Genomic DNA, 27118 nt, shown 5'->3' with positions numbered 1-27118 from the left:
TCCGGTCTCGTCAGTCATCTCAATATCCATTGACATCAATATTTGGGCTCAGAAAAATAAAGGAAGCCCAACAACCCACAGCCGAGATGACGTTTCAAAAAAGAATCTTCTCATTGGTTGATTTTTGTTGTCGACGTGGACAGCCTCCCTACTCCTCGTATAACCCTTTTAATATAATATATATATATATAGATTTCCCCACTTAATTATGAATAAAATTAGGATAAATTATAGTCTTTTCCCTTCCTACTCAATTTAGCTTCCTTTTGCCATTTAGACATGTGTTTATTTCCGCTTATATCTCGGGCGATAAAGCGCGTGAGCTCACGCAATCCTCGCGAGCTGCCTGTGACTACTCTTCCCCTAGGGTTTTCGTCTTCTGCAAAATCAATAGCGATTTGGGTGTTAAAGCTCCTCTCTTTCAATCTCAATCAACCTTCGATTCGGCGTCAACACCTCGTCACTCCTCCGACCTTAAAACCCTAGAGAAACCCTATTCGAAAATGTCTTCTGATCACGGAGGTGGAGGCGCTTCGAAGAAGAAGAGCCACCACAAGCTTCCCCAGAACCGATCCAAACCAATGGCGGCCCCCAGACCCAACCGATCGGTCCCACTCCCCTCGGAGGACGACGACGACTACCCCATGCTCAAGGTCAGCTTGAGCTCAATCTCCAAGCTCGAAGTTCGGAACTTGAAACGGAAACTAACGGCCGAGCTAGACCAAGTCAGGAGCTTGATGACGCGGTTCGATCCCCAACCTCAGAGCAAGAAGACGAAACAAACAGGTAACAAGAAAGGTAATGCTCAGATTCTCAAGAGCTGCAACGCTCTGCTTACTAAGCTGATGAAGCATAAGGATGGGTGGGTGTTTAATGTTCCCGTGGACGCTAAAGTACTTGGCTTGCATGATTACCACAGTATTGTTAAGGAGCCTATGGATTTGGGGACGGTGAAGGCTAAGCTAGGGAGTGGTTTGTATGAGTCTCCGCTTGATTTCGCTGAAGATGTGAGGCTTACTTTTAATAATGCGATATTGTATAACCCCGTTGGGCATGAGGTGCATAGTATGGCTAAGTTTCTGTTGAACATGTTTGAAGAGAAGTGGGTTTCTATTGAGGTTCAGTTTGATAATCTTCATAGGAAGGTTAAACCGACTCGCGACATTGCGTTGTTCTCTCCTCCTGTTGCTCCTGTTGTGGAGGCGGTACGTTCCCCTCCACTGCTTCCGCCTGCAGTGATTGAGGATAGGACTTTGGAGAGAGCTGAGTCTATGCCGACGCCTGTGGAGCCTGAGACTGTGACTACTAGTGCCCTGGAGAAGCCTGAAGAGGAAGAGGAGGAGGAGGCGCCTGTTGATGTTAGGGACCTGACGATGGATGAGAAGCGGAGACTCAGTGAAGAGCTTCAGGACTTGCCTTATGACAAACTAGAGACGGTGGTTCAGATTATCAAGAAGAGTAATCCGGAACTGTCGCAGCAGGATGATGAGATTGAGCTGGATATTGATAGTGTTGACATCCAAACGCTTTGGGAGCTTTATAGATTTGTGATTGGGTATAAGGAGGGGTTGAGCAATAAAAAGGAGGATCAGGGGTTTGGTTCTGAAAGAGATGCTGAATCTGTTCACAATAGTATCCAAGAACCGGTAAGCTTCCCTTCCTTGGGTAATTGTTTCAGGTCTTTTTGATCTTAATGGTTTTTGTTAATGTCATTGTTGCTTCTTTTGCTTTCACAGACCACTCTAGCAACTGGCACTGAAACATCAAGAGCTAATGAATCAGGTGAGGTTTTTAGCTCACGAGGTCGGATGTAATTACTAATTAGTATCTAATTACACATGGATTAATGATTATTGTAACCAGGAAAAGCAATTCGCATGTCATCTCCTGGTCGGCAAGAAAACAACGCAGGTGGATCAAGTAGTTCTAATAGTTCTAGCAGTGACACAGGGTCTGGCTCTAGTGGTAAGTGTTGAAACTCTCTGTCAGCTCTTTCACCTTATCAGCATCATAACTCACATCACTTGTCTTTATTGATTTGCAGATTCTGACAGTGACAGCTCTTCAGGACGCGGATCAGATACGGGTAACTAGCGCCTGAGAAGTTTAAAAAGGGTCTAGCTTTAGAGTCAGTGTTGTCATGTTGTTTACCCATCTCTTTCAATAGCACACTTAGATTTTTTCTACGTTGATGACTTTTACCAGGCTGGATTGTTTGTTTTCTGTATTAGGTTTTTGTTACTGTACAGAAGAAATGAACAACTTTTAGATGTCACTGTCTCTCATCATTGATCTAATAAACTTGATTGCTCCTTGCGTCTTGCTCCTTGTGTCTTAACTGAAGCAATCCTACGGCTTAGAGAAGTAAAAGGAAATAGAAAAGGCAAGAGCAAGAATTTGATTTCCCATATAAGAATCAGATTGGATCTTAGTATATATATATTGTTCAAAGCATCACATGAGTTTCACAAAAATAGAACAGTTAAGCATGTATAGCTCCCACTCACAATCTTATCATTACAATAGCTCCCACTCAGAATCTTCTGATGCAAATGGCACGTTTGACTCTGAGCTTTTGGTGTTTAGAGATGATGTCTCATTTTTCTTGGCGTTCATCGCATCACAACCCATTTCTGCATCTCCGAACCATATTGCAAGCTGCTCATACTCCTTCTCTCTTCTTCTTTTCGAAGTTAAAGCATCCATTATCTTTCCCTGATGATTAGTATTCAATCTCCCACAGGATGAGACTATAATATATGGTCAATTGTTCTGAAACTAGCAAGGTTTTGTATGAGAGAAAGAGAGGGGACCTTGAATGATCTGAGTTGCCTGCTCCTGTCACGAGTTGCATACAGCAAATTGTCGTCAAAATCTGAAGGGTCTTCTCGAAATGTCATGTCGTACAAATCAATAGTATCCAACGGAGCCTCATCAAAGTCTTCAATGAAGAACTCATCTTGATTAACTACACATTAAAAGTTGCACACATGATGGAACCGAACCAATTCCAAAAACTTGTAGAAAAACATGAGCAACACAGAGACACAAACCCATCATAGAGTTGCTGCTAAAGGATTTCATGTTTGTCACTTTGTCATGAGCAGGTGCAGCTAGATTTGAATCACCCGTACAATTCCCAGGAGGAAATACAAAAGCATCATCATCATTACAAACTTGAGAAGACTTTGGATCTTTGCGGCAACCGGAAGTGGTTGCTTTCTGATCACAATCATCCTGCCCTGTACGCGAACGATGATCCTCTTTAAGTTTCTCTGGTTCATCATCCAATCCTGGAGGATCACTTGAACTCGAAGAAACCTTACCCTGTCAAACAAACATAAGAGAACATTCATTTCCTTGTACTCTCGGAGACTTTCAGAAGCTAGCGAAAAAGAAAAAGTACCTGAGCAGCCAAACTGTCAACCTCCACAAGAATGGTTTCAAGCTTACGGTAGATTTTACCATACCAAGCTCTTCCTTTGGATTCTGTATTCATCGCTCACACACCACTACTGAAAAGTAACACCAAATCCCAAATTAAAATACATTTCTGAAACAAGATTGACTTCTAAAAACGCAGATGAAAACAAGAACCTTTCAATATTAAGTTAAAGAAAGTAAAGTGTCAAACTTTCGAAACAGCTTATATGCTTTTATCAGACCAAGATGTTAAAAACCAAAGAATCTTTTATCAGTTTTGGTCGGAAAAGGTTTTTAACCCTTTTTTTTAACTTGTTACAAAAGACCAGACAATTCTATCGAAATCGTGATCAAAAGCACATGGATAGTAAAAGTCTTACGCGCATAGAATTGGACGAAAGAAAAAGTGAGATTGTGAGGGAGAAAGGGGCAGAGAAGAAGAGGAGGAGGCAAAGAGATAAAAAAAAAAAAAAAAAAACCTAAAACACCGATATAGATGAAGATCAATGAAAGAAAAGAGAGAGAGACCCGAGAAATAGACTTGACGGAGAAGAACGAGCCCGGAAAATAAATAAGTTTCTTTTCTCTCTTTTTTTTTTTTTTTTAATAATAACAAAGATAGATCTAAATAGGTTAACGTGGGCCTGGTTTGTGCCCTTATATAGTGTAAACCCAATTAATAATTGAAACGGATACAAAACCATTTAATAGGGTTATTATAAGAGAAATTCTATGGGACAACCGTATCACTCATAAATTTTATATCTAATCTAAGTGTTATTCAATCGTACGAATTTACTAATAAATTTGATTTTATAATGGATTTGTTTGATTTTTTTTTTGTTAAAAATACAAAGACTTATATCCGAAGAAAAACCTCCGGATTTGTAAATAGTAATCCCATGCATTGCAAAGATCACAAGATTTGGTATGAAGACTACATGAAAGAAAAAGGTGCGGCTGCTGCAGTTGATGAAACTCGTGAGAAAATTGCCTTGAGAGATAAGACCGTCTTTGTTGCCAATCTCTCTCTCGCCATTGGAAAATCACATATCGTCAATTTCTTCAAAGATGTTGGACAAGTTGTTAGTGTTCGACTTATTGTAGACCAAAAGGGTGAGCGTGTGGGCTGTGTCTTTGTTGAGTTTGCTTCTGCGTACGAAGCAACAATGGCTGTGCAAGAGAAGAATGGTGCTAAGCTTTTTGTTAGCGTGGCTGAGATAGCTCGTCAGTACCCTTTCTGACCTAATTACAACCTTGAAGATAGGCTTTGGTACGAATACAACCTTCTACAAGAAAACCTTGATTCAAAGATCAAATTTAACCAGGAAAATCAGAAGACACTATTCAGCGGTCGGAAGACAACCTTATCTGATGTCAATTGATAGAAGCTTAATGGTTGTTTTAAACCTGTGAATATGATGCAATTTATCACTTTTTATTTACTACCAATCCGATTTTTATTTTTGTAATGAAAGACTTGCTCTGATATCTTTCGGTATTTTAAGCACTTCTTCTTTTCATAGTAAAAAAAAAACAAAATCACAATATAAAAGGAAAGAACAAGAAAAAAAAAGAAAAAAAACAGCAATACTAAAAAGACAAATACGCCCTTTTTTTTTTATTTTTATTGGTTTATTTAAGACAGTCCAACCCCACAGGTGACCGCGGAAAAAAAAGGCTCGAGCTTTCTTTTGCGTCTCTCCGTTTCTCAATCGCCGGTCACCGTGTTGTGGCCAGACTCGCCGGAGGAGTTGTTTTATTGTTGAAACTCAGATTAGGTTTTACTTATAACACCGCCGCGAAGGTCAGTTCTTGCGATCTGAGCTACAACGGGTCCTCTTTTTGGAGGCGAGACTTATGGCGTTGAATCAGTAGAAGATTTGGTTAGACTCCCCGGAGGATTGAATTGAATCTCAGTTCTGTTCATCCGATTAAAGCCCAAAGATTGCGTTTTTGGAGGATATGGCTGATAAGTACAACGTCGAGGAAGCAGAGGCTTTAGCCAAGAGAGCCTTGGTACAGACTCTTTTATTATTCTCGTGATTATTGAAAATTTTCTGACTTTTTCAATTGTTTGCTTCCTTTCAGCACTTACCAATTACACAGGCGACGCCGATCTACGAGCAGCTTTTGTCACTGTATCCTACTTCTGTAAGTTTCCAATGCCGCTCACTTGTGGTTTTGGAGTTTGATTGTGATGTAAAGTTTCCTCTTTTATTAAGTGGGTGCTTGCTTAATCCTGTAGGCGAGGTTTTGGAAGCAGTATGTGGAAACACAAATGGCTGTGAACAATGATGACGCTACCAAACAGATATTTAGTCGTTGCTTGTTGACCTGTCTTCAAGTTCCCCTTTGGTATGCGTTGCTTTCCCTTTTTATACAAGATCTTTCCGTCTCATTGTTGCTTAGCTACAGTGCAAGTTTGCTTTCCATCTCCTTGGATATAACTCAAAACATCTTAATTTCTTAGGCAATGTTACATTCGGTTCATCAGAAAGGTCTATGATAAGAAGGGAGCAGAGGGTCAAGAGGAGACCACAAAGGCTTTCGAGTTTACGCTCAACTATATTGGTAACCCTTCTAGCTTTCACATGTAATGACACTTCAAAAGAACATATGAAATGGTCTTTGCTTCATCATCCTATGCATATCGCTACCATTGGCTGTAGCCGCTTTGCATCCATTTAGAGCTCTAGATTCGGTTTAACATGTCAGCACATAAGATAACTTGGCCCTTACTGATGTCGTCGTTTATTTCGATGTGTATAAATCTGCAGGGACAGACATAGCATCTGGGCCTATATGGACCGAGTACATTACCTTTCTAAAATCTCTTCCGGTTCGTTATACCATTCTTACTTTGTCCTTAATACTTTATAATCGTTATTGCAGAGAAATGAATAGATTTTCTTGCAGGCTCTTAACCCCCACGAAGATATGCAACGGAAGATTGCTCTCAGAAAAGTTTATCAGAGAGCTATATTAACTCCTACTCACCACGTTGAGCAACTTTGGAAAGAATATGAGAACTTTGAGAATTCTGTTAACCGTCAGTTGGTAAACTTCTGTTTTACAAATCTTCTGTGGTTTCTTATCTTTTAATGTATTAGAAACAGGAACAAACTTCTTTAAAATCTATTTTTTGAGCAGGCCAAGGGACTTGTAAATGACTATCAACCAAAGTTTAACAGTGCCAGAGCTGTCTATAGGGAGCGCAAGAAGTACATTGAAGACATTGATTGGAACATGCTTGCTGTACCACCAACAGGATCTTCCAAGGTAGATCATTTCTCACTCAGTGCTTCTTTTTGGAACTGCTGAATCTATAGTTCTATTTTTCTATTCGATAATATTGGAGATATTGACACTTAAGTTGGCTAAAAGGACATCATGAACATAGATTTACGTCATGACATCTGGTTATACGATAAGGAGTACATAGTGAACTATAAGTTCTTTGATTCGTTCATTTTTTCAATTGAAAATTATTGGCTCACTTTGGTACTTCACACTGCCTTATGGTTTTATGCAGGAAGAAGTGCAATGGGTGGCCTGGAAGAAGTTTTTAACCTTTGAGAAGTAAACCCCCAAAATATTATATTCTTTCATTTCATTCAGTGATGACATATGTTCTTACATAGCTGCTTAGCCATTTTTCTTAAGGAATTCCTGGTATCTTAAAATCAAATGCTAGATATTAATATATTGCAATAGATAATTGGTCCTTCAGTTTACGCCTAATGATAAGACTTTTATATATCTCTCTGCCGTAATTTTCTGGTTGAGATTTATTGAGGATAGAAGCTAGAAAAATGGAATGATTTACTATCCAGTTAGATCCAACAAGTGATGATTGGACCTTGTGCATATTGTTTTTCAACTAGTCCTTTTGAATATAACAAACCTCTGCGTCTTTTCTAATACACTTGTAATTTGCAGAGGAAACCCTCAAAGGATTGACACGGCCTTGTCAACTAAGCGGATTATATATGTTTATGAACAGGTATGAGAAGCGTCAGTGCGATACTTTTGCTGAAATTTAGTAGGAATAATCTCCCAAATGTGGTTCTTTCATTCTTGGCTGATTATTGCTCTGGTTTTACAGTGTCTGATGTGTTTATACCACTATCCCGATGTGTGGTATGACTATGCTGAGTGGCACATAAAATCTGGTTCCACAGATGCTGCAATCAAAGTATTTCAGCGAGCTCTTAAAGCTATTCCTGGTAAATGATCTATCCTTTGATTTTTTTTGTCTGTGAACTAGTTTCTTTGTGAAGGTTTGACTATTACTCTTTGGTAGATTTAATCTTATATTTGATCTACCCCTTAAGAATCTATTTTTTTCTGTTGTGTGCATGATGCGAGTCTTTTCATTTATTTAAGTGTCTACATTGCTCACACAGATTCGGAAATGTTGAAATATGCTTATGCTGAGTTGGAGGAAGCTCGTGGAGCTATTCAGGTTTTCATTCTTGCTACTTGGTTCTCATTATAGAGCTTTCTCCATTGTTCGCGTACTCTTTGCTCACAGTTGTATGATTTTGCAGTCAGCAAAGAATTTATATGAAAGCATTTTGGGGGTTAGCACAAACTCTTTGGCACAAATACAAGTAAGAACACTCAGAACTTTGGACTGCTAAGATTGGCATAAAGAGCATATCTACGCTTTCCATAGTCATATGCTACTCATCGACTGACTGTTGTATTTGTCCACCATAATCATGATTTTTGTTTCTCATGTATAGTTTTTTGAATTTTGGATTGTTTCTTCCTCTAGAAAATTCTTTATGTGATATACTTTTTATATTCTTTTGCAGTTCCTTCGTTTTCTCAGGAGGGCAGAGGGTGTTGAATCTGCTCGCAAGTACTTTCTAGAAGCTAGAAAATCTCCTAGCTGTACATATCATGTGTATATTGCTTTTGCTACAATGGCCTTTTGTCTTGACAAGGATCCAAAGGTGGGTTTTGGTCTATGTTTAAGAACTGTTTTTTTTTTTTTTTTTTGATAAATTGATTGTGAAGGACGTAGTGGTCGTTCAGTCAAGTTCAGAACACCCTCCCGTCTGATTTTACTCTTAGTTGTTTAAGCAAGCCAGGAGAATTTTAGGATAATGAACTCAATGTGATTTAAATATCGGCGGGTTTTGGTTATTGATCTTAAACTCTTCACTTGTTCGATTATTTAAAAAAAAAAAAAAATACCACTCGACATTCTTGCAAGACAAATATACTAGTGTAGCTTCTAATTCAGTTTTTTTTTTCCGGTTTCACAATAAAAGAAATGAATATGTTCTATTCTTATGCAGGCTGCTCATAATATCTTCGAGGAGGGATTGAAACGCTATATGACTGAACCCGTTTACATCCTTGAGTAAGATTTCCTTTTTATTTTTCTCAACATATATAATTGAAACTCTTCTTTATTGAAGAACTCAAACTTGTTCTCTCTCCCAAACATTCCTTAAAACACACAATTTTTAACCGGTTTGGTTTTGCTTTGAATTCTAGGTATGCAGATTTCTTGACTAGACTGAATGATGATAGAAATATCAGAGCTCTATTTGAACGGGCTTTAAGCACACTACCCACTGAAGAATCTGCTGAGGTACGCTAATAGTGATGTTTCCTATTTCGTTTCTCAGAGCCGTTTAAGAAAGCGTTTTTTGTTCTTTAGCATGAAAAGAGACAAGGAAAATAACCGGAGCAACTAATTTGATTGTAGCAATTATGAACTGCATTCTAGGCGTAACTTTTTCCTTGCCTCATCCTGTGCAGGTCTGGAATAGATTCGTTCAGTTTGAACAAACATATGGAGATCTTGCTAGTATTCTAAAGGTACTCTTTAACTTATTTGATTGTTGTCAACCTAAACTAAGAAAGCAAATACAGTTAGCTTGATGTGTTTTGTAAGCTTTTTGTGAGTATTTTTTCGTTTAGAATCTTTAGATGACAAGTTTGTTGTATAGTAGAGTCCCAGCTTTATTGGTCTTATTCCATCTGACAGGCTTTGGATTGCATGGAATATTACTAAAATTGCTGAGGCTTTCAAATCATTTCTCAAACTAATTAGGACAATATCTGTCTAGTATTCAGTCTGAGATATTTTGTATTAACTTCGACAACTTTGTTGTAGGTTGAGCAGAGGAGGAAAGAAGCACTATTTGGAAAAGGGGAAGAGGGATCTCCTGCTCTAGATAGTTCACTTCAAGATGTTGTTTCTCGGTACAGTTACATGGATCTTTGGCCATGCACTTCGAATGAGCTTGATCATTTATCCAGACAAGAGGTATGTCCCATGCATGCTAATATATCACATTTAGCTTGATTAATAACTACTGATGATGCATCTAAGTAAGTTCCAATTCTAACTGATCGATGTTTTCACAACAGTTGCTTGTGAAAAATATGAATAAGAAAGTAGAGAAGACAAACCAACCTCATGGATCTGCAACTATAGGTCTGTAGTTTTTTTAGTTTTCTGGCGTGGATAGATTATGTTGAAGTTTGGTGATGATTTAAGTAAATAAATCTCCTTGTGGACTGTCAGGTAGTGTAGCTTCTTCGTCAAAGGTTGTTTATCCAGATACAGCTCAGATGGTCGTCTATGACCCAGCAAAGAAATCAGGAATTGAGTTTTCTAGTTCTGTAAAACCAGTGGCGGCTTCTGCTTCGAACATCTTTCAAAGTAATGTGACAGCAACTGCAACTCATGTCTCAGCCAACACATTTGATGAAATACCAAAGACTACTCCACCTGCATTGTTAGCTTTTTTAGCTAACTTGCCTCATGTTGACGGTAAATCTCTTTAATACCAATTCCAAGTTTGTATTTAAACTGAGCATTTGAATAGGTTTCCACTAACCGACCTCCTCTCAATTCTTTTCAGGCCCAACACCCAATGTGGATGTTGTTCTCTCAATATGTTTGCAGAGTGACTTACCAACAGGTCAAACTGCCAAGCAGAGTTTTACTGCTAAAGGCAACGTTCCAAGTCAAAATGATCCCTCAGGTCCAAACCGAGGTGGATCTCAGAGATTGCCAAGAGACAGAAGAGCTACAAAGAGAAAAGGTTCAGATAGTAAGTTCTCTTTGCCCATTCAAGCATTAAATAATATTGGCTCATGGTGAATCATCTAAATCTCTCTCTCTCTCTCTTGACAGGGCAAGAAGACGATGATACTGCCTCCATACAAAGCCAGCCTCTACCTACAGATGTATTCAGACTAAGGCAAATGCGTAAGGCTCGGGGGATCTCAACATCATCACAAACACCAACTGGTTCCGCATCGTATGGTAGTGCCTACTCCGGTGAGCTATCTGGTAGCACCGGATAAAAGAATACTTGAGATATGCAAATTTGTATAAGCCTCTCTTGGTTCTGTAATCTATTACTCCCAACAATTTTGATTTATGCAATAAAAATAGGCTTCTTGGATTACATCATACTCCCTCTATTAACGTTTTAGGATTGTGCTTTAATTTTTTACATTTTATAAATAAAAATTATCACTAATTATATACCTAATAACAATTTAACCAATAATAAAATAGAATGTACAATATCGTTGGTATATAATATTAACTGTTAATAAATTTTACATAGAAATTTATAAACGCTATAATTTGAAACAAAAAAAATTCTATAAAAAACATGTATTAAAAAAACAGAGGAAGTATGTGTTTATCAAATCTTTAAGCTTATACTTAATGCTAGTTCATATATCAAAATAGTGGTTACAGATCATAGTAGCATATTAGTGGATATCAAGAAACAAGAAAAACATGACATTAATCAAAAGCATCATTACCAAAACAAGAACAAAGTACCAAAGAGACTCACATTCAATCACAATGACACACATTTTCCTACAGCTTGACCACTGGACAAACACCTTAAATCCGGGTCACAATTTATTCTCAAAAGCCACAATACTGTGACACCATCTCAAACTTTCATAGTTTCAGAAACACAAACTCTTCAATCGCAGAAACACCTCCAATCTTCTCAAGTGTCTTCTTGTCTGGTTCTTCATCCACTCCTATTGCCATGATAGCTTGTTTCCTCACAACTGTTCGTCCAACACTCATGAAACTCACATTCACATTCTGCTCTCCGAGTATGTTACCTACTTGTCCAATCATCCCTGGCTGATCCACCTGCCTGCACAGTATCAGATTCCCTTCAAGGCTCACGTCCACACCAAACGAACCAACGCAAGTCAAATGCGGAACTCCATATTTCACCTTCCCTTCTATACTTATAGCTCCAGCATCAGAGACAGCACCAGCAAAGCTGGACTCAACGTTAGAAATCTGAACTTGGATGGAGTCAACAGGGTACTCTGGTGATGACTCGACCACGGTTCGTTCCTCGCTGATTCTGAGACCCTTTTGCTTAGCTATGAAGTCAGCATTCACCAGGTTGACATAAGAGTCCGAGATGGGTTCAATGATTCCCTTAGTGATCATAGCGCGGAGAAGTCTAGTGTCCAAATCATCTCGGTCACGAGCTGAACGGTACACGACCTTGATGGACTGTACTCCTTTACCTCCAGATGCTAACTGCACAGCTAACCTACCAAGCTTCTCGGCTAAGACAATGTAAGGAGCCAGTTCAGTTAAAACCTCAGGAGCAACCATTGGTGCATTGACTGCAGTAGCTGATAGCTCTCCTTTCAATGCTCCTGCTACAGCCTCTGCTATCTCGATGGCTACACCTTCCTAAGAAGTTCAGAAACAGAGGTACGTTACAATCATGTCACAAGATTTCATATAAAATATGAATTTTCGATTAGTTCGGTTACTAGTTTGGTTCAATTCGGCAGGTTTTTTTAAAAAAATTCGGTTTCCGGTTTGCTAATCGGTTAGTTCAGTTTTTCAAAAAAATGTAAACCAAACTTTGAACTAATCGAATTAATCAAAATCTCGAACCTAATTAACCAAACTAACCGAAACTATCCGAATTTAACTCACTTTAACCAAATTTTCGATCGAAATATAATCAAAATAAAAAAAATCAGTTAGTTTTGGTAAAAAAAAAATTAAAAACCAAACTATCTGGATACCGAACCGAATTTTTTATGGTTTAATTCAGCTAGATTTTGGTCAAACCGAACTACCCAAAAACGAAACCCGCAGGCCTAAGTGTATGTATGTACCTGTGCCTCTTTGGTGCTAGCTCCTAGATGAGGTGTGACAGTAACATTCTCATGTTGAATCAATCTACTCTCTTTCGATGGTGGCTCCTCACAGAACACATCCAACGCTGCCTGAGCAACAACTCCTGAGTCAAGAGCCCTAACGAGCGCATCCTCGTCGATGACGCCGCCTCTTGCTACATTAATGAGACGAACGCCCTTCTTCATCTTGGAGAAGGTTTCGTCGTTGAAAACCTTCTTCGTGGCGGGAGTTAACGGCATGTGTAGGGAGATGAAGTCGGCGGTGGAGATGGCTTGGTCGAAGGAGACGAGTTCGACGCCGAGAGCTCTAGCTCTGTCTGCTGGAGCGTAAGGGTCGTGAGAGATAACGTTCATGCCGAGTCCCTTGGCTCGCCTCGCCACCTCTGTTCCGACTTTTCCGAAACCCATTATGGCTAATGTTTTTCCGACGAGAGATACGCCGACGTACTTGCTCCTCTCCCATTTTCCTGGGAAAACAAATGTGAACTTTCAGTAACGTACTGGACACGTCATCTATTATTACTCCACGGAAGAGACGGTAAAGCTCAAGTCAACTTAAATTTACAATTTACTTCTTTTTTTTTTTGAGAAAAAATTAAATTTACAATTTACACACCAAAAAGTCAACTTTAAGATTTTTTTTAACGATTCGCTAACAGTTTTTTTTAAACATTTTGTTAAAATTAATATTTTAATTGTTTTAGTGACACTTATTCTTTAAAAAAAAATATTGAGCACCCTTTAAAATATTTTTTTTTATTTAAAAAAAAAACTTATCTTATTGTACTTGATCACTCCATTTTATGTCACGGTCGGATGTTAATGCTTTACTAGAATCAAATAATTGAGTATGTAAAATTATAATGCATAATTAATTTTCAAAGACCCACTTGTTGTGCAGTGTAGTTAAATCTACGATTATTATAATAACTAAGCAATAGTGAAGGTGTATTATTGATCAAAGAATATTCTTCTGCCACTCAAGGTTACTCCACGCCGAATCAATTTAGGTGATTAAAAATGAGTAATAAACCATTAATAAAGAAAGAAAAAGAAGACCAAAAAGTTATATATTGCCATAATGCTCGAGATTCCAAAATGGGTGGAAGTGATGAGTTGTGACATAAAGGTGAAGAAGAAAATACAGTATCAGGTAAGTGAATGATTGCTTCAACTTAATGAGTTTTGGGACTTTAAAGGCAAAGGAGACTCCAATAATCTTTGGTGTACTATGGTTGGTGCATGCTTAGACTCGAGAAGAGAAAACCAAAATGAATAAATATGAGTCATATGACTAACCATATTAGTGGTCCCAATCATTTTAACTTAGGGCCCATGCTTTAATTTTCTGCAATAACCGGTCTTTTTTTTTTATAACTCTGGTATCTGGGCAGTCACATTCCCAACTATCCCCGAAAGGAGTCCAGCGCCACAACGGATTTACAGCTGTGGCCAAGGTTCGAACCCGGGTGGCGGACAGCTACGAGCGCTTGGTTATAACCGGTCCTTTGGCAGTTCTTGTTGCCTTTACGGGTTAACTTTGTTTTGTCAAGTTGTCGCACTTGACCACCTCTCTACCAGAAATTATACATACACAAATGGTAAAACTAGCCATGACCCACGAGAAAAGTCACGTTTGGTATTTTGTTCTACTTACGTGAACTAATTTTATGCTTGTTTTCAGTACTACTAGCCTACTACTGTGACTTTTCTACTACACAACGACAGGTTACCACTTAGTTGAAAATTTCAATTCAGCAATAATTACAAAAGACAACACTAAAACCACTAAGTTGTTTACTATTCAAATGGTGGACCATGATGCTCGAGATTTGATGCCGGCTCCACAATGAAATACAAATATATTATCTTTTAACTGTTGTTAATAATCTATATAGTAAACGACTACTTTCGCAATTAACAACCCCAGTTAATTAACCAGAGTATATCAGAAAGTTATTTAATTAACATATTTTTGTTGTTGAAATCTAGATCTAATTCATATTTTCACAGTAGGCTGCTCAAGATCTGATGACGGCTCCACAACTAAATACAAATATATTAATATTTTTAATCGATATAGTAAAACCATTACTTTCGCAATTGTTAACGAATCGCCCTAATTCAATTAATCAAAAGTACATAAAATTATTCAACCAATTTTACTTGTATATATGTTGCTAAATCTAGATCTTATTCAAATTTCTACCAGAGCTATTCTGAGCATACTCGGACGAAACATTAGTTTTTTTTTTTTTTTGCTGAAACGGACGAAACATTTTTTACTACAAATTTTTAGAAGTTAATATGCATAAGTTAGGTAGCCTCTAAATTATCAAAATAATATTTATCAAAAGTTATACTAAGATATTTATAACTCTAAATCTATATATCATACTTTTCAAAAAACGTGAATTGTGTTTTTTTCTCCAACATACCTGCTTTAATGGAAGCGTCAGCCTGAGCGACGTTTCGTGCCATAGAAGCAAGCAAAGCGATACCATGTTCGGCGGCAGCCACCGTATTAGCAGTCGGAGCATTAACCACCAAACATCCATACTCCGTCGCCGCTTGCAGATCAACATTGTCGATCCCAACTCCGGCTCTTCCCACCACCTTCAACCTGCCCTTCGCGGCCTCGAACACTTCCCTCGTGACTTTCGTTCCGCTTCTCACGATCAACGCGTCGCTCTCCGCAACTTTCTTCTTCAGATCCTCCGGTGAAAGCTCGTAAGAGCAGTCCACGTCGCCAAAATCCTTGAGGAGGTTCACTCCGGCCTCTCCTAGCTTCTCGGCGACGAGGATCCTCGGCTTTGGAAGCGACTCTTGGTCTTCTTGGTCAGATCCGTAGGTGGAGAGTTTGTTGTCCTCCGTTAACGTCGTTTGCTCGACGGTTCTCAAGGCGTTAGTCGCCGTTAGTTTCACGTTTGGTGTGTAACGGAGCTCCGGTAACAGAGAGTGTCGACGGAGGGCGGCGAGTTTTGGTACTGGTGATGTCCACCGTGAGTTAACGGCTTTGAGCGTTGAACAAGAAGACGAAAGCGCCATGATTTGTTTCTTTTTTTTCTTTTTTACTTTGTTTGCTTTGTGTGAGAGTGTGGCGAGGCAAAACGTGCCTATTAATAGACATGTTATGGATTCATTTTTTTTTTACTTCGCGGTCAAATTATAAATTCGGCTACCTAAAATATATGTATATTCTGTTGAATTGTTTAGTTGGTAAGATAGTTATATAAAACGAGAGGAACATGCATCAAGTATAGCGTTATTGTCTTGGTGCACATCGTTGTCTCAGGAAAAATAAATCATATAAGAATAGTAAACACATTACTATTTGATATATCAATTCAAAAAAATGTTTTGTATCGAGCAGGTAATGTAATGACAAGCTTTTTTAGTGAAAGTCTTATGAATTTATAATCAATGAGATCTTACACGTGATAATAGAATTATTCAATATAAGATTTTGACACTAAAATACATTGTTGTCTATATTATTACTGTGATAGGTTAGGAATCTATCGCCATGTGCATCCTCAATAATCAAATTTAAATAACTGTCGACCAATCTTTTTCGATGATTCCCCACTAGCATCATTGGATTTTCAAAAGCATCTTTAAACCAATTAATTCTTTATATATTTTTTCGCAGTAAAAAATAGATTCGAACTGCAATTTTTACATAGTCATATACACTATACACTAATTATTTTATTCTTTGATAAGAATATCCTGCAATAAACAAGACATGATAATGTTAAAAAAAACACAAGACATGAGAGATTGACTTCTAAGAACTTTGACTGATCTAGAGACACGCCAATTAGTGAGATGATTATACTTTAAGCATTAGCCGGTCCTAAAATTTGAAGGATATAAACAATTTAGTAAGAGTTTATATAATTTTTCCTTTTTTATACAAATTTGAAGGTTTAGACATAAGTTTTTTGTTTGTCCAAAAAAGACATATATAGGGCATTCGGGTCTTCGGGTCGGGTTCGGGCCGGTTCCTTTCGGATCCAGGTCTTTCGGGTCCTAAATATTTAGACCCAATAGGTACTTAGAAATTTTCGGTTCGGGTTCGGGTCAGTTCTTCTCGGGTCTGGGTTGGTTCAGGTCTATAATTAAAATACCCATAAAATACCCGTAATTTTTCGGGTCCATATCGGGTCCGGGTCGGGTTCGGGTATTTGGGATGTGAAAAGGACATGACATACCCAACTTCATCAAATTTAGTTGATATTTGTCATATATATCTAAAATTTTACAAAATAATTAAAATGAAACTATTAATAACTAAAATAAAATATTTTTAAACTCTAAATTTTACATTTTAAAACTTCATATTACTTAAAAATGTTAAAAAATTATAACAAATATTGTTAACAAAATATATTTCAACTAAATCATAAAATAATATATATAAAATAGAACACAAAAATATCATAGTGTTAGATATACATATTTTTAAGTCGGGTACAAATCGGTTCTTATCGGGTCGGGTCTATTCGGATCGGGTTTTTTCGGGTCCGGATCTATTCGGGTCTGTTCCTTTCGGTTCCGGTTATTTCGGGTAAAAGAAATTTAGATCCAAAAGATACATGTAAATTTTCGGTTCGGTTCCGGTTCGGGTTTTCGGGTTGAGGTTAAAATGCCCAAGCCTATATAGTAGGGGACTCTTATGGTAGTAATTGCGAACATCTCTCTTTTTCTCTTTGTGTGCACAGTTTGCTTGCATGCCGCCTTAGGCACATTTCTCTTTCTTAGTTTCATGTTTTAGGGACTATGGGCTAACGATTGATTGTTCCTAATGATTCAAAAGCCTATATACTCAGGATATACCATGATCTTAAGTTGATCCAACCCTTCCGTGGGCAACATCATCAGTCCCAAGTTACTTGGGACTAATGAACCTAAGTTCAAAATGTAAAACTCACTTAAAATACCGAAAACACCATCAGAAAATTCCAAACGCAAATTAATTCGTAAACTCGAGCAAGCATCCTTTCAGTTCTTTCAACCCCCAACACAATGAACATCTCTTCCTTTATATGTTTTATACATAACCAACATATAGCTTGCAACAACTTTCAGATATTTTGGCAAGAATGGGAAGATCAATCTCTCCTGCGAGCTAGTCCCCTCTTTGATGCTGATGCCAGTAAGCTTTCATTTGTGTGGTGGCTATATAGAACAGTGTGTGTGTGTGTGTGAGTTAGATCCCTAATACTCGTCTTTGTTTTATACCATTTTCTTGCAAATGAATCGGTTAAGATATGTAATTCCGAGTATTATATAGGGCTCCTTAAAATTTGGGAGAGATCACTCGAGCAAGTTTCTTCTGCATATGAGGCAAGGGGACGTTTAAAACGAGGAAGCTGTGAACACATTCCCTAAATCAACATGGACTAACTGGTTTTACTGTTTCCGGTTTAGTAGTCGCTGAGTACTAATTTTCCTTTCAAGTTTATTTTTTTGTAATTGTTTATCCAAAAATCAAATTAATTCATATACTGGTTTTTGAGTACTAAGACTTCTAAATTCGTCTGATTAATACTTGGTTTTATACATGTTAATTGTTTCCTACCAATTTATAAACCTGTTAAATCCTTCTTACATTACATATGTAATAATTAAATGAAATTATGTAAGAACAAGTTATATTCTAAGTAAATGTTCTTAGCATCTCCTGTTGTAAATTTGTTAATCACATAAATCATAATGTTCTTTGTATAAAGCAAAACAATGTGCAATGGAATCTTATTTGAGATAATTGGCATAATTAATTAATTATAAACAGTATTAGTGATATTGATACACATCACCCATCATATAACAGTGTCAACTGGCAAGCGCACCTCCACAACAGACCAATGACATGCGACTTCGCAGGTCACCGTTCACTCATATTTACTGAGCGAATAAAATCACGTCACCGCCTGTAACTCTAACGATAACCATGATAATCAGGACAAAGAACATTATAGTATTAGACATTAGCTTATACGATTCGATCCTTCGTGTTGGTCCCGAAGCAAGAAAAAAAAAGATTGTAATTCCGATTTTATCCTTTTAGAGAGAGACAAAAAGGTGAAGGCGTTTTTCCTTCTTCTCTCGTTCCTTCCTCCATTTTCTACGAAATCAATCATCGATCAAAGTGATTCAATCGAGGAACAGAAACTATGGAATGGAATGTGAATCGATGGATTTGGTGATGGTGATGACGCGATCTTCGTCTCGGTGATCGAGATTTGGAAGCTCAGATTTGGTTTGGATATTTTTATTTTATTTTTTTCAATCAACGCAAAAGAAAGAAACATGAACGGTGGTGGTGGTGGTGGTGACGGTGCTGCTTCTAGTGGTGGTGGTCCTCCTCCGCCTTTAGAGTGGAGATTCTCTCAGGTCTTCGGCGAGCGAACCGCTGGAGAAGAAGTCCAGGAAGGTAATACTTTGCGTGAGGAGATTTGTTTTAGATCCGGAGGGTGTTTTGATGACTTAAGGATTTGATTTGTGGTTTGGATCTGATCTGCCTGCTTAGTGTGTGTCGTTGATGAATCTATGTGACTTGTGTTCTGAGTGTTTTTAGATTTGTACTGTTAGTTGTGTGACTTAGGAGGTGTAATCTAAGCTAGCTAGAAGCTTCTCTTTGTTTAATGACATAGCCATGGCTACTGTGTTTCCACTGATTAGGAAGCGTATGATGAATTGTGTGTCGTGCGAGAAGTGATGAAGTGTTGTCAATTGTTCATGCATTGAATTGAATTTGTAAGATTGAGTTGATAAGATTACTAGTGTAACGAGGTGGTTTTATTCACTTTCAGTATGATACTAATTTAATCTGCCGTGTCTCTCAACGTTTCTCATGTTATTGTACCAACTTTTCTTCACTTGTTTACTATCATTATGTAATGGAGAAGATTATTCTAGCTGCAGTTTATGGTTTTTAATGTGTTTAGCTCCTACAGTTTAGTGATGAATTCTTTATGTAACGATTCTGTTTGCACACATTTGTTCCAGTTGACATCATTTCAGCCATTGAATTTGATAAGAGTGGAGACCATCTTGCAACTGGTGACCGTGGGGGTCGAGTAGTTCTTTTTGAGAGGACTGATAACAAAGATGTACGTTCCTTTTTCTTCTGTAAGATTGACTTTAATCGTAAAAATGTCTTGTGTTGTGTTGTAATGCATTCTTGTGCGGTGTTATTTTTCAGAATGGTGGGTCCAGGAGAGATGCTGAGCAGATGGACTACACAGTTAGGCACCCTGAGTTTCGATATAAAACAGAGTTTCAGAGTCATGAACCAGAGGTACATATTTACAACCATGTTCATTCACTTATGAATATTTCTGTTGCTAGTGATGCAAAACAATCTCGGTCTTCTATCTCTTTCAGTTTGACTATCTCAAGAGTTTGGAAATAGAGGAGAAAATCAACAAAATCAGGTGGTGTCAGCCAGCTAACGGTGCATTGTTTCTGCTTTCCACAAATGATAAAACCATCAAATATTGGAAGGTGCGACATTTGAATGGCCTTTTAGCTTGTTTCGGAATATTTTAGGTGTCGCATGCGAAAGTGGTCTAGAAACTGGTTTGTTATGCTCCGTAAAAAACAAAAAGATGAAAGAGTTTTTGACGTCCTTACTCATTTTTGATCGAGCAGGTACAAGAGAAGAAGATCAAGAAAATTAGTGAAATGAATATTGATCCGTCGAAAACTCCAGGTCAACCGAGTTCAAGTAGCCCTCCTCCAGTAGTTGCTAATGGAGTACATGCTGATCCAGCGCATGACTACCTGAGCAAATTTTCCTTCCCTCCAGGAGGCCTCCCATCTCTGCGTTTGCCTGTGGTAGTTGTACTTAAACGCAGTATTATTTTGAAAGTTTTTAGTTTCAGGATTTGAAAAACTATATGCATATTTATATCCAGCATGTCTACTATATTATTTTTGCTGAATGCCTTTAGCTTGATTCCAGTATAAAGAGTTGATCCAGTGATCTATTTGATTGCTTTGTACTTTGAGACTGGAAGGTGTGCATGTTTTCCTACTACTTGAGTTGTGAAATGTAGGGAGTTTACTAGCTGCCATCTTTCCTTATGTTGTAACTAAAGCTCAGTACAAATTTGTGACATGCATTAGTCAATTGATACTTCGCTTGGAATAATGGGTCGTTCTGCATATCTAGGTGACTAGCCTGGAGACAAGCCTTGTGGCAAGATGCCGAAGAGTGTATGCTCATGCACATGATTACCATATTAATTCAATCTCAAACAGCAGGTATTCTTTTTCCTAAGTTTTTATATGTTTCACTCGTGATATGTTTATAACCACATTTTTACTGTCTTTCTCCTTGATTTTCCATCTCAGTAAATATTTAAATACACTTTTAGAATTTTATTATACATGTCTTTTCACGTCTTGTTGTGCTACCATTCTCATTAACGAATTTAGTTGATATTAAATTTCACAACTAGTACGTACATGCCTTACAGTGCATTGTTTTCTCCATTGCACTGATGTATGTTTTTCTAAACTTTGAAGCGATGGAGAAACCTTCATTTCTGCCGATGATCTGCGCGTAAATCTCTGGAATTTGGAAATCAGCAACCAGAGCTTCAACATTGTTGATGTTAAGCCTACAAACATGGAGGACTTAACTGGTATGCTTCCTTCCCTTTTTATCAGTTATGTTTTGTATTGTCTTATTTTCACGTATATGTTTTCACCTCCATATTTTGAAATTCTCTTATTTTCACGTTTACTATATAAGATATATGCTCGTCGAGCATGTTTTGAATACTACATGGTGTCTGCAGAGGTTATTACATCTGCTGAGTTTCATCCAATCCATTGTAATATGCTCGCATATAGCAGCTCAAAAGGCTCCATCCGTTTGATTGATATGAGGCAATCAGCTCTGTGTGATTCTCATACTAAATTGTAAGTTCTGTTATCCTCATCCTTCATCGAAAAGGGTAAAATTCTAAATAAGAAGGGATATAAATAAGTAGACAAGTCTCATATCTTGTCAGAAATGACTTGCAAGTGAAGATTATTAGACTAAAGTTTCAGACCACTGACCTTTGCTACTTCATATCTTAGGTTTGAAGAACCGGAAGCGCCTGGTTCCAGATCATTTTTCACAGAGATAATTGCCTCCATTTCAGATATTAAATTTTCAAAAGATGGGAGATACATACTTAGCCGCGATTACATGACCCTCAAGGTTTGGAAATCATCTGATTCACATTTTCTAATTTTTGGCCAACATAAGTGTAACCTTTAGTAGTTTCTGATATTTGCCCTTTCTGACGTTTCAGCTGTGGGACATAAACATGGATTCTGGTCCGGTTGCATCTTATCAGGTTCATGAACATCTGAGACCCAAGGTAAGCGCTTCTATCTGTGGGCATCTCTTACTTGATGATTATTTCTTGAAAACTAACCACATTATGTTTTTACCGCGTTTGCAGCTATGCGATCTATATGAAAATGACTCCATCTTTGATAAATTCGAGTGTTGCCTAAGTGGTGATGGATTGAGGGTAGCAACAGGCTCTTACAGGTTCTTGCTTGCTTGTGTTTTGGTCAATTCCAATACTATTCTATCTTATATAAGGGATGAAGAAATGACTAAACTTATTGTGCTTGAAACCAGCAATCTATTCCGTGTATTTGGAGCGTCTCAAGGAAGTACTGAAGCTGCAACTTTGGAAGCTAGCAAAAACCCTATGAGGTAAATAAAAAAAACAGAGAACATTGATAGTTTAACCCCAAGTTATAGATTTATGTTGATCAATTGCAATTTTTTGCATCCATTGATTATATTAGGAGGCAAATCCAGACACCTGCAAGACCTTCCAGAACTATTAGCAGCATGACACGTATGGTTAGACGAGGTTAGTTGGTAGTAGTTACAATCTACTCATTCAAAGCTTTTACTGTCTTCTTCTGTAGTGAAAAATTGTGTTTGGACGCAGGATCAGAGAGTCCAGGAGCAGAGGCGAATGGGAACGGATATGACTTCACAAATAAGTTGCTGCACATGGCTTGGCACCCAACAGAGAACTCAATTGCTTGTGCAGCAGCGAACAGCTTGTACATGTACTATGCATGAACTGGTGAGAGAGATGGAAGAAAAAAACATGGAACCAGCTTGCTCCAATTTAACTTTCCTTTCATTTTTCCAGACTCTCTCTCGCTCTTTTTTAGCTCTACCAAAGTGATTATGTAACCAGAAAAAAGGTGTAGTAGTAACAGAGTTATGCTGTGACCAAGACCAAAGCCTGACCAGTCACTGCAACGCTGTCCATGGAAGAAGAAACAGTATAATCTTTCAGGAGTTAGACGGTAAAAATTGTTGGGTTGGGGAAGTAAAGGAGAAATCTTTTTTACCATAAGGGTAATTTTCTGAAATATCTGAACCACCCTTCCTACTTAGGTTGTCCTCTTTCTTTTAGCTTCGATTCTATTACTCTTTTAAGAAGAAACAGCTTATGTTGTGTGGGATTTTTTTTTTCAAGTATGAGACGTTGGGAAGGGTCTGTGTTGCAATTTGTTAATTGATTCTTTTGTCATATCTTTTTCTTCTTGAACACTCCGTATGCTCTCTATATGTCTCTCTTTTCAATTGTATTTCCAGACACCCTTTTGTAATTTTTACTGCTACCCACAATAAAAAATTACTTGTATCCTCAAATCCTCATATCCTCAATGTTGAGAACAGTATCATCTTTGACTACATATTATCACGATCTGCCATTGTCATTGCTGATTATTGAGCTTAGTAGATGATAAACACAGAACTCTAATTATACTAAAAATGGCTTCAAGTATAGAGGATAATATGGAGAATATATATATCCATAACATAATATGGCCATGCGACGTTAGACAGAACTGTGGTTTTATGTTATAAGATAATGAAATTTAAACCATTCAACTAGCTTGGAAACTCGGGAGCATCTGTTTTTCGAATGCGTCTACCTCATCGGAGGTCTGGTCACTCTTAATGTCTGGTCTGTTGCAGGCAAATTTCACTACAAGATGGTCGGAATTAATGGACCTGAGTATGGACACTAATCAAGGTCTACTTGAGACTTTCCTCACAAGGTACACCATCCAAGCCACAATATACTCACTGTGGAAAGAAAGGAATGATATGAGACATGGGGCTACTACACCTATTACAGCAGTAACACTTGCGAGAATGGTGGATCGACAAGTTCGGGATCGATGCTTAGCTTTTCGCCAACAGGGAAACTTCAAACTGACAGCAGGTCTATATATATCTGTGGCTTGCCACAAGATGACACACAATTTTCTATCATTTACATAGAAGTTCCATAGTTTTTTAAAAAAAACTGATGCACTAGTTGTAAGAATGTTATTTATTTTTTTGAATAAATTTAACATATATTCAAAAAAAAAAAAAACCATTCAACTAGTTGTTCTAGAGTGACGAATCGTCCCTACTATGGATTTTCGTGGCTCTACAGATTTACAACTAAAAAAATACTTCCTTTGATATTACAATAGTTGTCTAATATTACAATAGTTGTCTAAAGACGTGAGGAAGAGGAATAAAAGAACAATGTTTTGATGGGGATCTTTCTGATATAGTCAGATAAATTCCAGATATATTATGAATATTTTATAAATAGAGATATACACATACAGTGTTGTGTTGTCATACTAAGACTTGGTGATCGGCTGAAATTGCTTTCAATTTTAGAAAAAAAATAATTGAAGAAATCAAATGGATGAATATTGATTGAAAGATGTGGCCACCAAAGAAATATGATGATCCTTAACTCAAAGAATATTCCTTTCAACTTTCCTCCTCAACTCGCTAGTGCCTTCTGATGCAATCCCCACATGTATTTCACACTTTAAATTTTGATAAATGCTACGTTTTAAGGTTTAGTCCAACCGAGTGATAGGTTTGTGGCCTTAGCTTTGTCGACAAAGCGTGTAACCTATTAGATAAAACCACTAACCATGCATAATTTTTGTTTCATTCGAACAAAATTATTCTCCCTATAAAAGAATGTGATGCCGAAAACACGAAATAAAATGTAATTTAATTGAGAAATATCATAAGCTAATATACATAAGCAAGAGCAAATGTGTCACTCGGTAGTAAAATATCATCCATATATATCCCATGCAAAAGGAAGAAAGAAATCAAAATATATTGCGTTTGAGTAATAGAATAACCGTTTGAAGAAAAAAAATCAATATACATTGCGTATACTTTTTTTTGGTTTAGTATTTTTTCAAGACAAAATCTTTTTTTATTTGGTAAGAATTTATTCTAATAAATAAATAAAAAATTGGAACGGATTAATAGGTGGAATATTCTTTTATCTCATTCACGTGTCTTCTCAGCTGCCTAAAATCCCACTTTAAACAAACTATTAACAAGCCAAACTGAGTTAAATAATAATAATACCCCAGAAAATAAACCAAGAGGCGTCAAACACCGTCGGATCAGCACACCTAGTCAACATCTGACCAAAACCATCATTAGATCCAACGGTTTAAAAAAAATAAGAACCAAATACCAATTCTTTCTTAGCATACTCTCAAAGTAATATTCCAATGGCATCTTCTGAAAAAGTCCATATTCGTTTCTCTCTTCTCCACTTGTATATAAACCACATTCATCTCCTCCACATTCATTATAATAATCACACAGATACCTAACAAACTTTAAGGTTTCCCGCAAGAGTCTTTCTCTGTTTTGTCGGAACAATGGCTAACAAGAACAACATTGTCATCGTATTCGATTTCGACAAGACGATCATCGACGTGGACAGTGATAACTGGGTCGTCGATGAGCTTGGCTTCACCGAGTTGTTCGAACAGCTTCTCCCCACAATGCCTTGGAACTCTCTCATGGTTTGTTCATCATCCATCTCTCTCTCTTCTCTGTTAGGGCTTTTTTTCCGTGTTCGTCAAGATTCTCGAAATTTAAGCTAAAACATATTTGTCTTTTTTTTACGTAACAGGATCGGATGATGAAGGAGCTTCATGATCATGGTAAAACCATTGAAGAAATCAAACAAGTATTGAGAAGGATCCCTATTCATCCTCGTGTCATCCCTGCCATCAAGTCCGCTCATGCTTTAGGGTAAATCAAAATTTTAAATTAATTTATTTGATTAGAGATTTTTTATTTATTAAAGATTAAGACTTATAGTAATGAATAATCCATTATAATCCTGGTAATATTTCAGGTGCGAGCTGAGAATAGTGAGTGATGCCAACACGTTCTTCATCGAAACCATTGTTGAACATCTCGGGATTAGTGAGTATTTCTCAGAGATTAACACAAACCCTGGACTTGTAGATGAACAAGGAAGGTTAAGAATCTCTCCTTACAATGACTTCACCAAATCTTCCCATGGTTGCTCTCGTTGCCCTCCTAACATGTGCAAGGTATACATGAATTTTTTGTTATATATACTATCAACACATGTCATATGCTGAATCTATAGGGATTCGGGTTTGTGTTTCTACTGTTATAATTAATAATTTTATTTTATAATTGTAATAGAGTTTGATTATTGAGAGGATTCAAGCTTCTTTTACCAAAGAAGGAAAGAATATGAAGATGATCTACCTAGGAGATGGTGCTGGTGATTATTGTCCTAGTCTTAGACTCAAAGCTGAAGATTACATGATGCCAAGGAAGAATTTTCCGGTTTGGGATTTGATTAGTCAAAATCCGGCATTGGTTAAGGCCACGGTTAGAGATTGGACCGATGGTGAAGCTATGGAGAGGATATTAATGGGACTTATCAACGAGATTATGGAGATGGAGAAGATGGTGAGCTCTGATCATTGCAAGACATCTGTTGGGATTGTTCATGAACCTTTGTTGCCTCTTTCTCTTCCGGTTCCTCTACATCTCGTCAAGTGACTGATGAAGAGAACAAAATAATCGAAGATTTTTTTTTGTTTCGAAATATAATAATATTCATAATGTAATCGAGAAAAAATGTATAAGATATATACACCTAAAGTTAATTATAGTGAATCATGCACGTAAGTGTGTTATTTTTGATTCTCAAGTGATGTAATGCAAGTAATTTTATTTGCAAGCTTAAGACCATCATTAACCCCAACCTCTTAACTGAGATTCTTAATTTCGGATAAGAAACGGTTCTTAACCGAAAATTATCTAAAAAAAAAACCAATAAAGTGTCAAATCATGAATTAAAAACCTCTGCTAAAAAATCGGAGTTAATCATGTCCTAACGGGGCTTGCTTCGGAATCTTAATATTAGTTTTATATTTATGGTGGAGATCATCATTCTCTAAGCCCAAAATATATAGTGGGGTTAGTTACATTTTATACCAAATCACAGAACAAAAAACGTTCCAAGGATGGAGAAATCTTGAACCTATGAGAAGAAAAAAAAAAGAAATATCAAAGATGATGGTTATGGAAATATTATTAAAAAGGTAGATATATAATAAATAATTAAGTTTATTTAAAATA

General features: G+C 37.3%; 7 protein-coding genes across 12 annotated transcripts; 5 read left to right on the top strand and 2 right to left on the bottom strand.

Annotated features, from left to right (window-relative positions):
* The first annotated feature begins 315 nt into the window (after positions 1 to 315).
* Positions 316 to 2285, top strand: LOC106307818 (transcription factor GTE5, chloroplastic-like). Its single transcript, XM_013744880.1, has 4 exons — positions 316 to 1646; positions 1737 to 1782; positions 1864 to 1965; positions 2045 to 2285. The coding sequence occupies exons 1-4, from the start codon at positions 504 to 506 to the stop codon at positions 2092 to 2094; spliced, it is 1341 nt and encodes a 446-aa protein (XP_013600334.1). The 5' UTR covers positions 316 to 503; the 3' UTR covers positions 2095 to 2285.
* A 102-nt stretch (positions 2286 to 2387) lies between these two features.
* LOC106309954 lies at positions 2388 to 4013 on the bottom strand. 5 transcript variants are annotated; one of them, XM_013747123.1, is made up of 5 exons: positions 3952 to 4013; positions 3407 to 3515; positions 3054 to 3327; positions 2814 to 2968; positions 2388 to 2715 (listed from the first exon to the last, which is right to left on the bottom strand). In XM_013747123.1, the coding sequence occupies exons 2-5, from the start codon at positions 3497 to 3499 to the stop codon at positions 2518 to 2520; spliced, it is 720 nt and encodes a 239-aa protein (XP_013602577.1). In that variant the 5' UTR covers positions 3500 to 3515; positions 3952 to 4013; the 3' UTR covers positions 2388 to 2517. The 5 variants fall into 5 exon arrangements, with proteins under 5 accessions (XP_013602577.1, XP_013602579.1, XP_013602575.1 ...); XM_013747125.1 differs by having other exon boundaries at positions 3407 to 3512; positions 3952 to 3965; XM_013747121.1 differs by having other exon boundaries at positions 3804 to 3958.
* Positions 4014 to 4325: 312 nt separating this feature from the next.
* LOC106308952 (nucleolin 2-like) lies at positions 4326 to 4667 on the top strand. The gene has a single exon (XM_013746051.1). The coding sequence runs from the start codon at positions 4326 to 4328 to the stop codon at positions 4665 to 4667; it is 342 nt and encodes a 113-aa protein (XP_013601505.1).
* A 429-nt stretch (positions 4668 to 5096) lies between these two features.
* On the top strand, positions 5097 to 10868 carry LOC106307332 (cleavage stimulation factor subunit 77). Its single transcript, XM_013744258.1, has 21 exons — positions 5097 to 5442; positions 5515 to 5577; positions 5672 to 5781; positions 5897 to 5997; positions 6204 to 6265; positions 6343 to 6483; positions 6577 to 6705; positions 6959 to 7005; positions 7366 to 7429; positions 7532 to 7652; positions 7833 to 7891; positions 7977 to 8039; positions 8247 to 8387; positions 8736 to 8800; positions 8938 to 9034; positions 9205 to 9264; positions 9563 to 9715; positions 9820 to 9886; positions 9977 to 10225; positions 10317 to 10508; positions 10592 to 10868. The coding sequence occupies exons 1-21, from the start codon at positions 5389 to 5391 to the stop codon at positions 10762 to 10764; spliced, it is 2211 nt and encodes a 736-aa protein (XP_013599712.1). The 5' UTR covers positions 5097 to 5388; the 3' UTR covers positions 10765 to 10868.
* A 263-nt stretch (positions 10869 to 11131) lies between these two features.
* On the bottom strand, positions 11132 to 15721 carry LOC106311898 (D-3-phosphoglycerate dehydrogenase 2, chloroplastic). The gene is made up of 3 exons (XM_013749223.1): positions 15048 to 15721; positions 12589 to 13076; positions 11132 to 12151 (listed from the first exon to the last, which is right to left on the bottom strand). Exons 1-3 carry the CDS (start codon positions 15655 to 15657, stop codon positions 11384 to 11386), a joined length of 1866 nt encoding a protein of 621 aa, XP_013604677.1. The 5' UTR covers positions 15658 to 15721; the 3' UTR covers positions 11132 to 11383.
* A 2908-nt stretch (positions 15722 to 18629) lies between these two features.
* LOC106312553 (serine/threonine protein phosphatase 2A 55 kDa regulatory subunit B beta isoform) lies at positions 18630 to 23267 on the top strand. Of its 2 annotated transcripts, none has more exons than XM_013750114.1 (14): positions 18630 to 19051; positions 19627 to 19730; positions 19823 to 19918; positions 20005 to 20124; positions 20272 to 20457; positions 20795 to 20886; positions 21151 to 21269; positions 21426 to 21549; positions 21712 to 21835; positions 21930 to 21998; positions 22083 to 22174; positions 22268 to 22345; positions 22441 to 22508; positions 22590 to 23267. In XM_013750114.1, the coding sequence occupies exons 1-14, from the start codon at positions 18928 to 18930 to the stop codon at positions 22724 to 22726; spliced, it is 1533 nt and encodes a 510-aa protein (XP_013605568.1). In that variant the 5' UTR covers positions 18630 to 18927; the 3' UTR covers positions 22727 to 23267. The 2 variants fall into 2 exon arrangements, with proteins under 2 accessions (XP_013605568.1, XP_013605567.1); XM_013750113.1 differs by having other exon boundaries at positions 20272 to 20460.
* Positions 23268 to 25291: 2024 nt separating this feature from the next.
* On the top strand, positions 25292 to 26727 carry LOC106310167 (inorganic pyrophosphatase 2-like). The gene is made up of 4 exons (XM_013747384.1): positions 25292 to 25512; positions 25623 to 25744; positions 25851 to 26052; positions 26171 to 26727. Exons 1-4 carry the CDS (start codon positions 25366 to 25368, stop codon positions 26534 to 26536), a joined length of 837 nt encoding a protein of 278 aa, XP_013602838.1. The 5' UTR covers positions 25292 to 25365; the 3' UTR covers positions 26537 to 26727.
* The last annotated feature ends 391 nt before the right edge of the window (positions 26728 to 27118 follow it).

The sequence above is a fragment of the Brassica oleracea genome, chromosome C8, assembly GCF_000695525.1.
Source record: "Brassica oleracea var. oleracea cultivar TO1000 chromosome C8, BOL, whole genome shotgun sequence".
Taxonomy (NCBI): domain Eukaryota; kingdom Viridiplantae; phylum Streptophyta; class Magnoliopsida; order Brassicales; family Brassicaceae; genus Brassica; species Brassica oleracea.
Note: the sequence above shows the minus strand (reverse complement) of the source record. Positions and strands in the feature narration are given on the sequence as shown.

What these genes read in the sequence shown, in the direction of transcription:
- LOC106307818 (XM_013744880.1), top strand. Translation starts at nt 504, where the DNA reads ATGTCTTCTGATCACGGAGGTGGAGGCGCTTCGAAGAAGAAGAGCCAC. An exon ending in ACAATAGTATCCAAGAACCG is followed by an intron (nt 1,647 to 1,736) that starts GTAAGCTTCCCT and finishes TTGCTTTCACAG; the next exon opens with ACCACTCTAGCAACTGGCAC. An exon ending in CACAGGGTCTGGCTCTAGTG is followed by an intron (nt 1,966 to 2,044) that starts GTAAGTGTTGAA and finishes ATTGATTTGCAG; the next exon opens with ATTCTGACAGTGACAGCTCT.
- LOC106309954 (XM_013747123.1), bottom strand. Translation starts at nt 3,499, where the DNA reads ATGAATACAGAATCCAAAGGAAGAGCTTGGTATGGTAAAATCTACCGT. An exon ending in TAGCAGCAACTCTATGATGG is followed by an intron (nt 2,969 to 3,053) that starts GTTTGTGTCTCT and finishes TTTAATGTGTAG; the next exon opens with TTAATCAAGATGAGTTCTTC. An exon ending in GGCAACTCAGATCATTCAAG is followed by an intron (nt 2,716 to 2,813) that starts GTCCCCTCTCTT and finishes ACTAATCATCAG; the next exon opens with GGAAAGATAATGGATGCTTT.
- LOC106308952 (XM_013746051.1), top strand. Translation starts at nt 4,326, where the DNA reads ATGCATTGCAAAGATCACAAGATTTGGTATGAAGACTACATGAAAGAA.
- LOC106307332 (XM_013744258.1), top strand. Translation starts at nt 5,389, where the DNA reads ATGGCTGATAAGTACAACGTCGAGGAAGCAGAGGCTTTAGCCAAGAGA. An exon ending in AAGTTTTTAACCTTTGAGAA is followed by an intron (nt 7,006 to 7,365) that starts GTAAACCCCCAA and finishes TGTAATTTGCAG; the next exon opens with AGGAAACCCTCAAAGGATTG. An exon ending in TAACTTGCCTCATGTTGACG is followed by an intron (nt 10,226 to 10,316) that starts GTAAATCTCTTT and finishes AATTCTTTTCAG; the next exon opens with GCCCAACACCCAATGTGGAT.
- LOC106311898 (XM_013749223.1), bottom strand. Translation starts at nt 15,657, where the DNA reads ATGGCGCTTTCGTCTTCTTGTTCAACGCTCAAAGCCGTTAACTCACGG. An exon ending in TGACGCTTCCATTAAAGCAG is followed by an intron (nt 13,077 to 15,047) that starts GTATGTTGGAGA and finishes TTGTTTTCCCAG; the next exon opens with GAAAATGGGAGAGGAGCAAG. An exon ending in CTAGCACCAAAGAGGCACAG is followed by an intron (nt 12,152 to 12,588) that starts GTACATACATAC and finishes TGAACTTCTTAG; the next exon opens with GAAGGTGTAGCCATCGAGAT.
- LOC106312553 (XM_013750113.1), top strand. Translation starts at nt 18,928, where the DNA reads ATGAACGGTGGTGGTGGTGGTGGTGACGGTGCTGCTTCTAGTGGTGGT. An exon ending in CTCTGCGTTTGCCTGTGGTA is followed by an intron (nt 20,461 to 20,794) that starts GTTGTACTTAAA and finishes CTGCATATCTAG; the next exon opens with GTGACTAGCCTGGAGACAAG. An exon ending in GCGATTACATGACCCTCAAG is followed by an intron (nt 21,836 to 21,929) that starts GTTTGGAAATCA and finishes CTGACGTTTCAG; the next exon opens with CTGTGGGACATAAACATGGA.
- LOC106310167 (XM_013747384.1), top strand. Translation starts at nt 25,366, where the DNA reads ATGGCTAACAAGAACAACATTGTCATCGTATTCGATTTCGACAAGACG. An exon ending in AAGTCCGCTCATGCTTTAGG is followed by an intron (nt 25,745 to 25,850) that starts GTAAATCAAAAT and finishes GTAATATTTCAG; the next exon opens with GTGCGAGCTGAGAATAGTGA. An exon ending in GCCCTCCTAACATGTGCAAG is followed by an intron (nt 26,053 to 26,170) that starts GTATACATGAAT and finishes TAATTGTAATAG; the next exon opens with AGTTTGATTATTGAGAGGAT.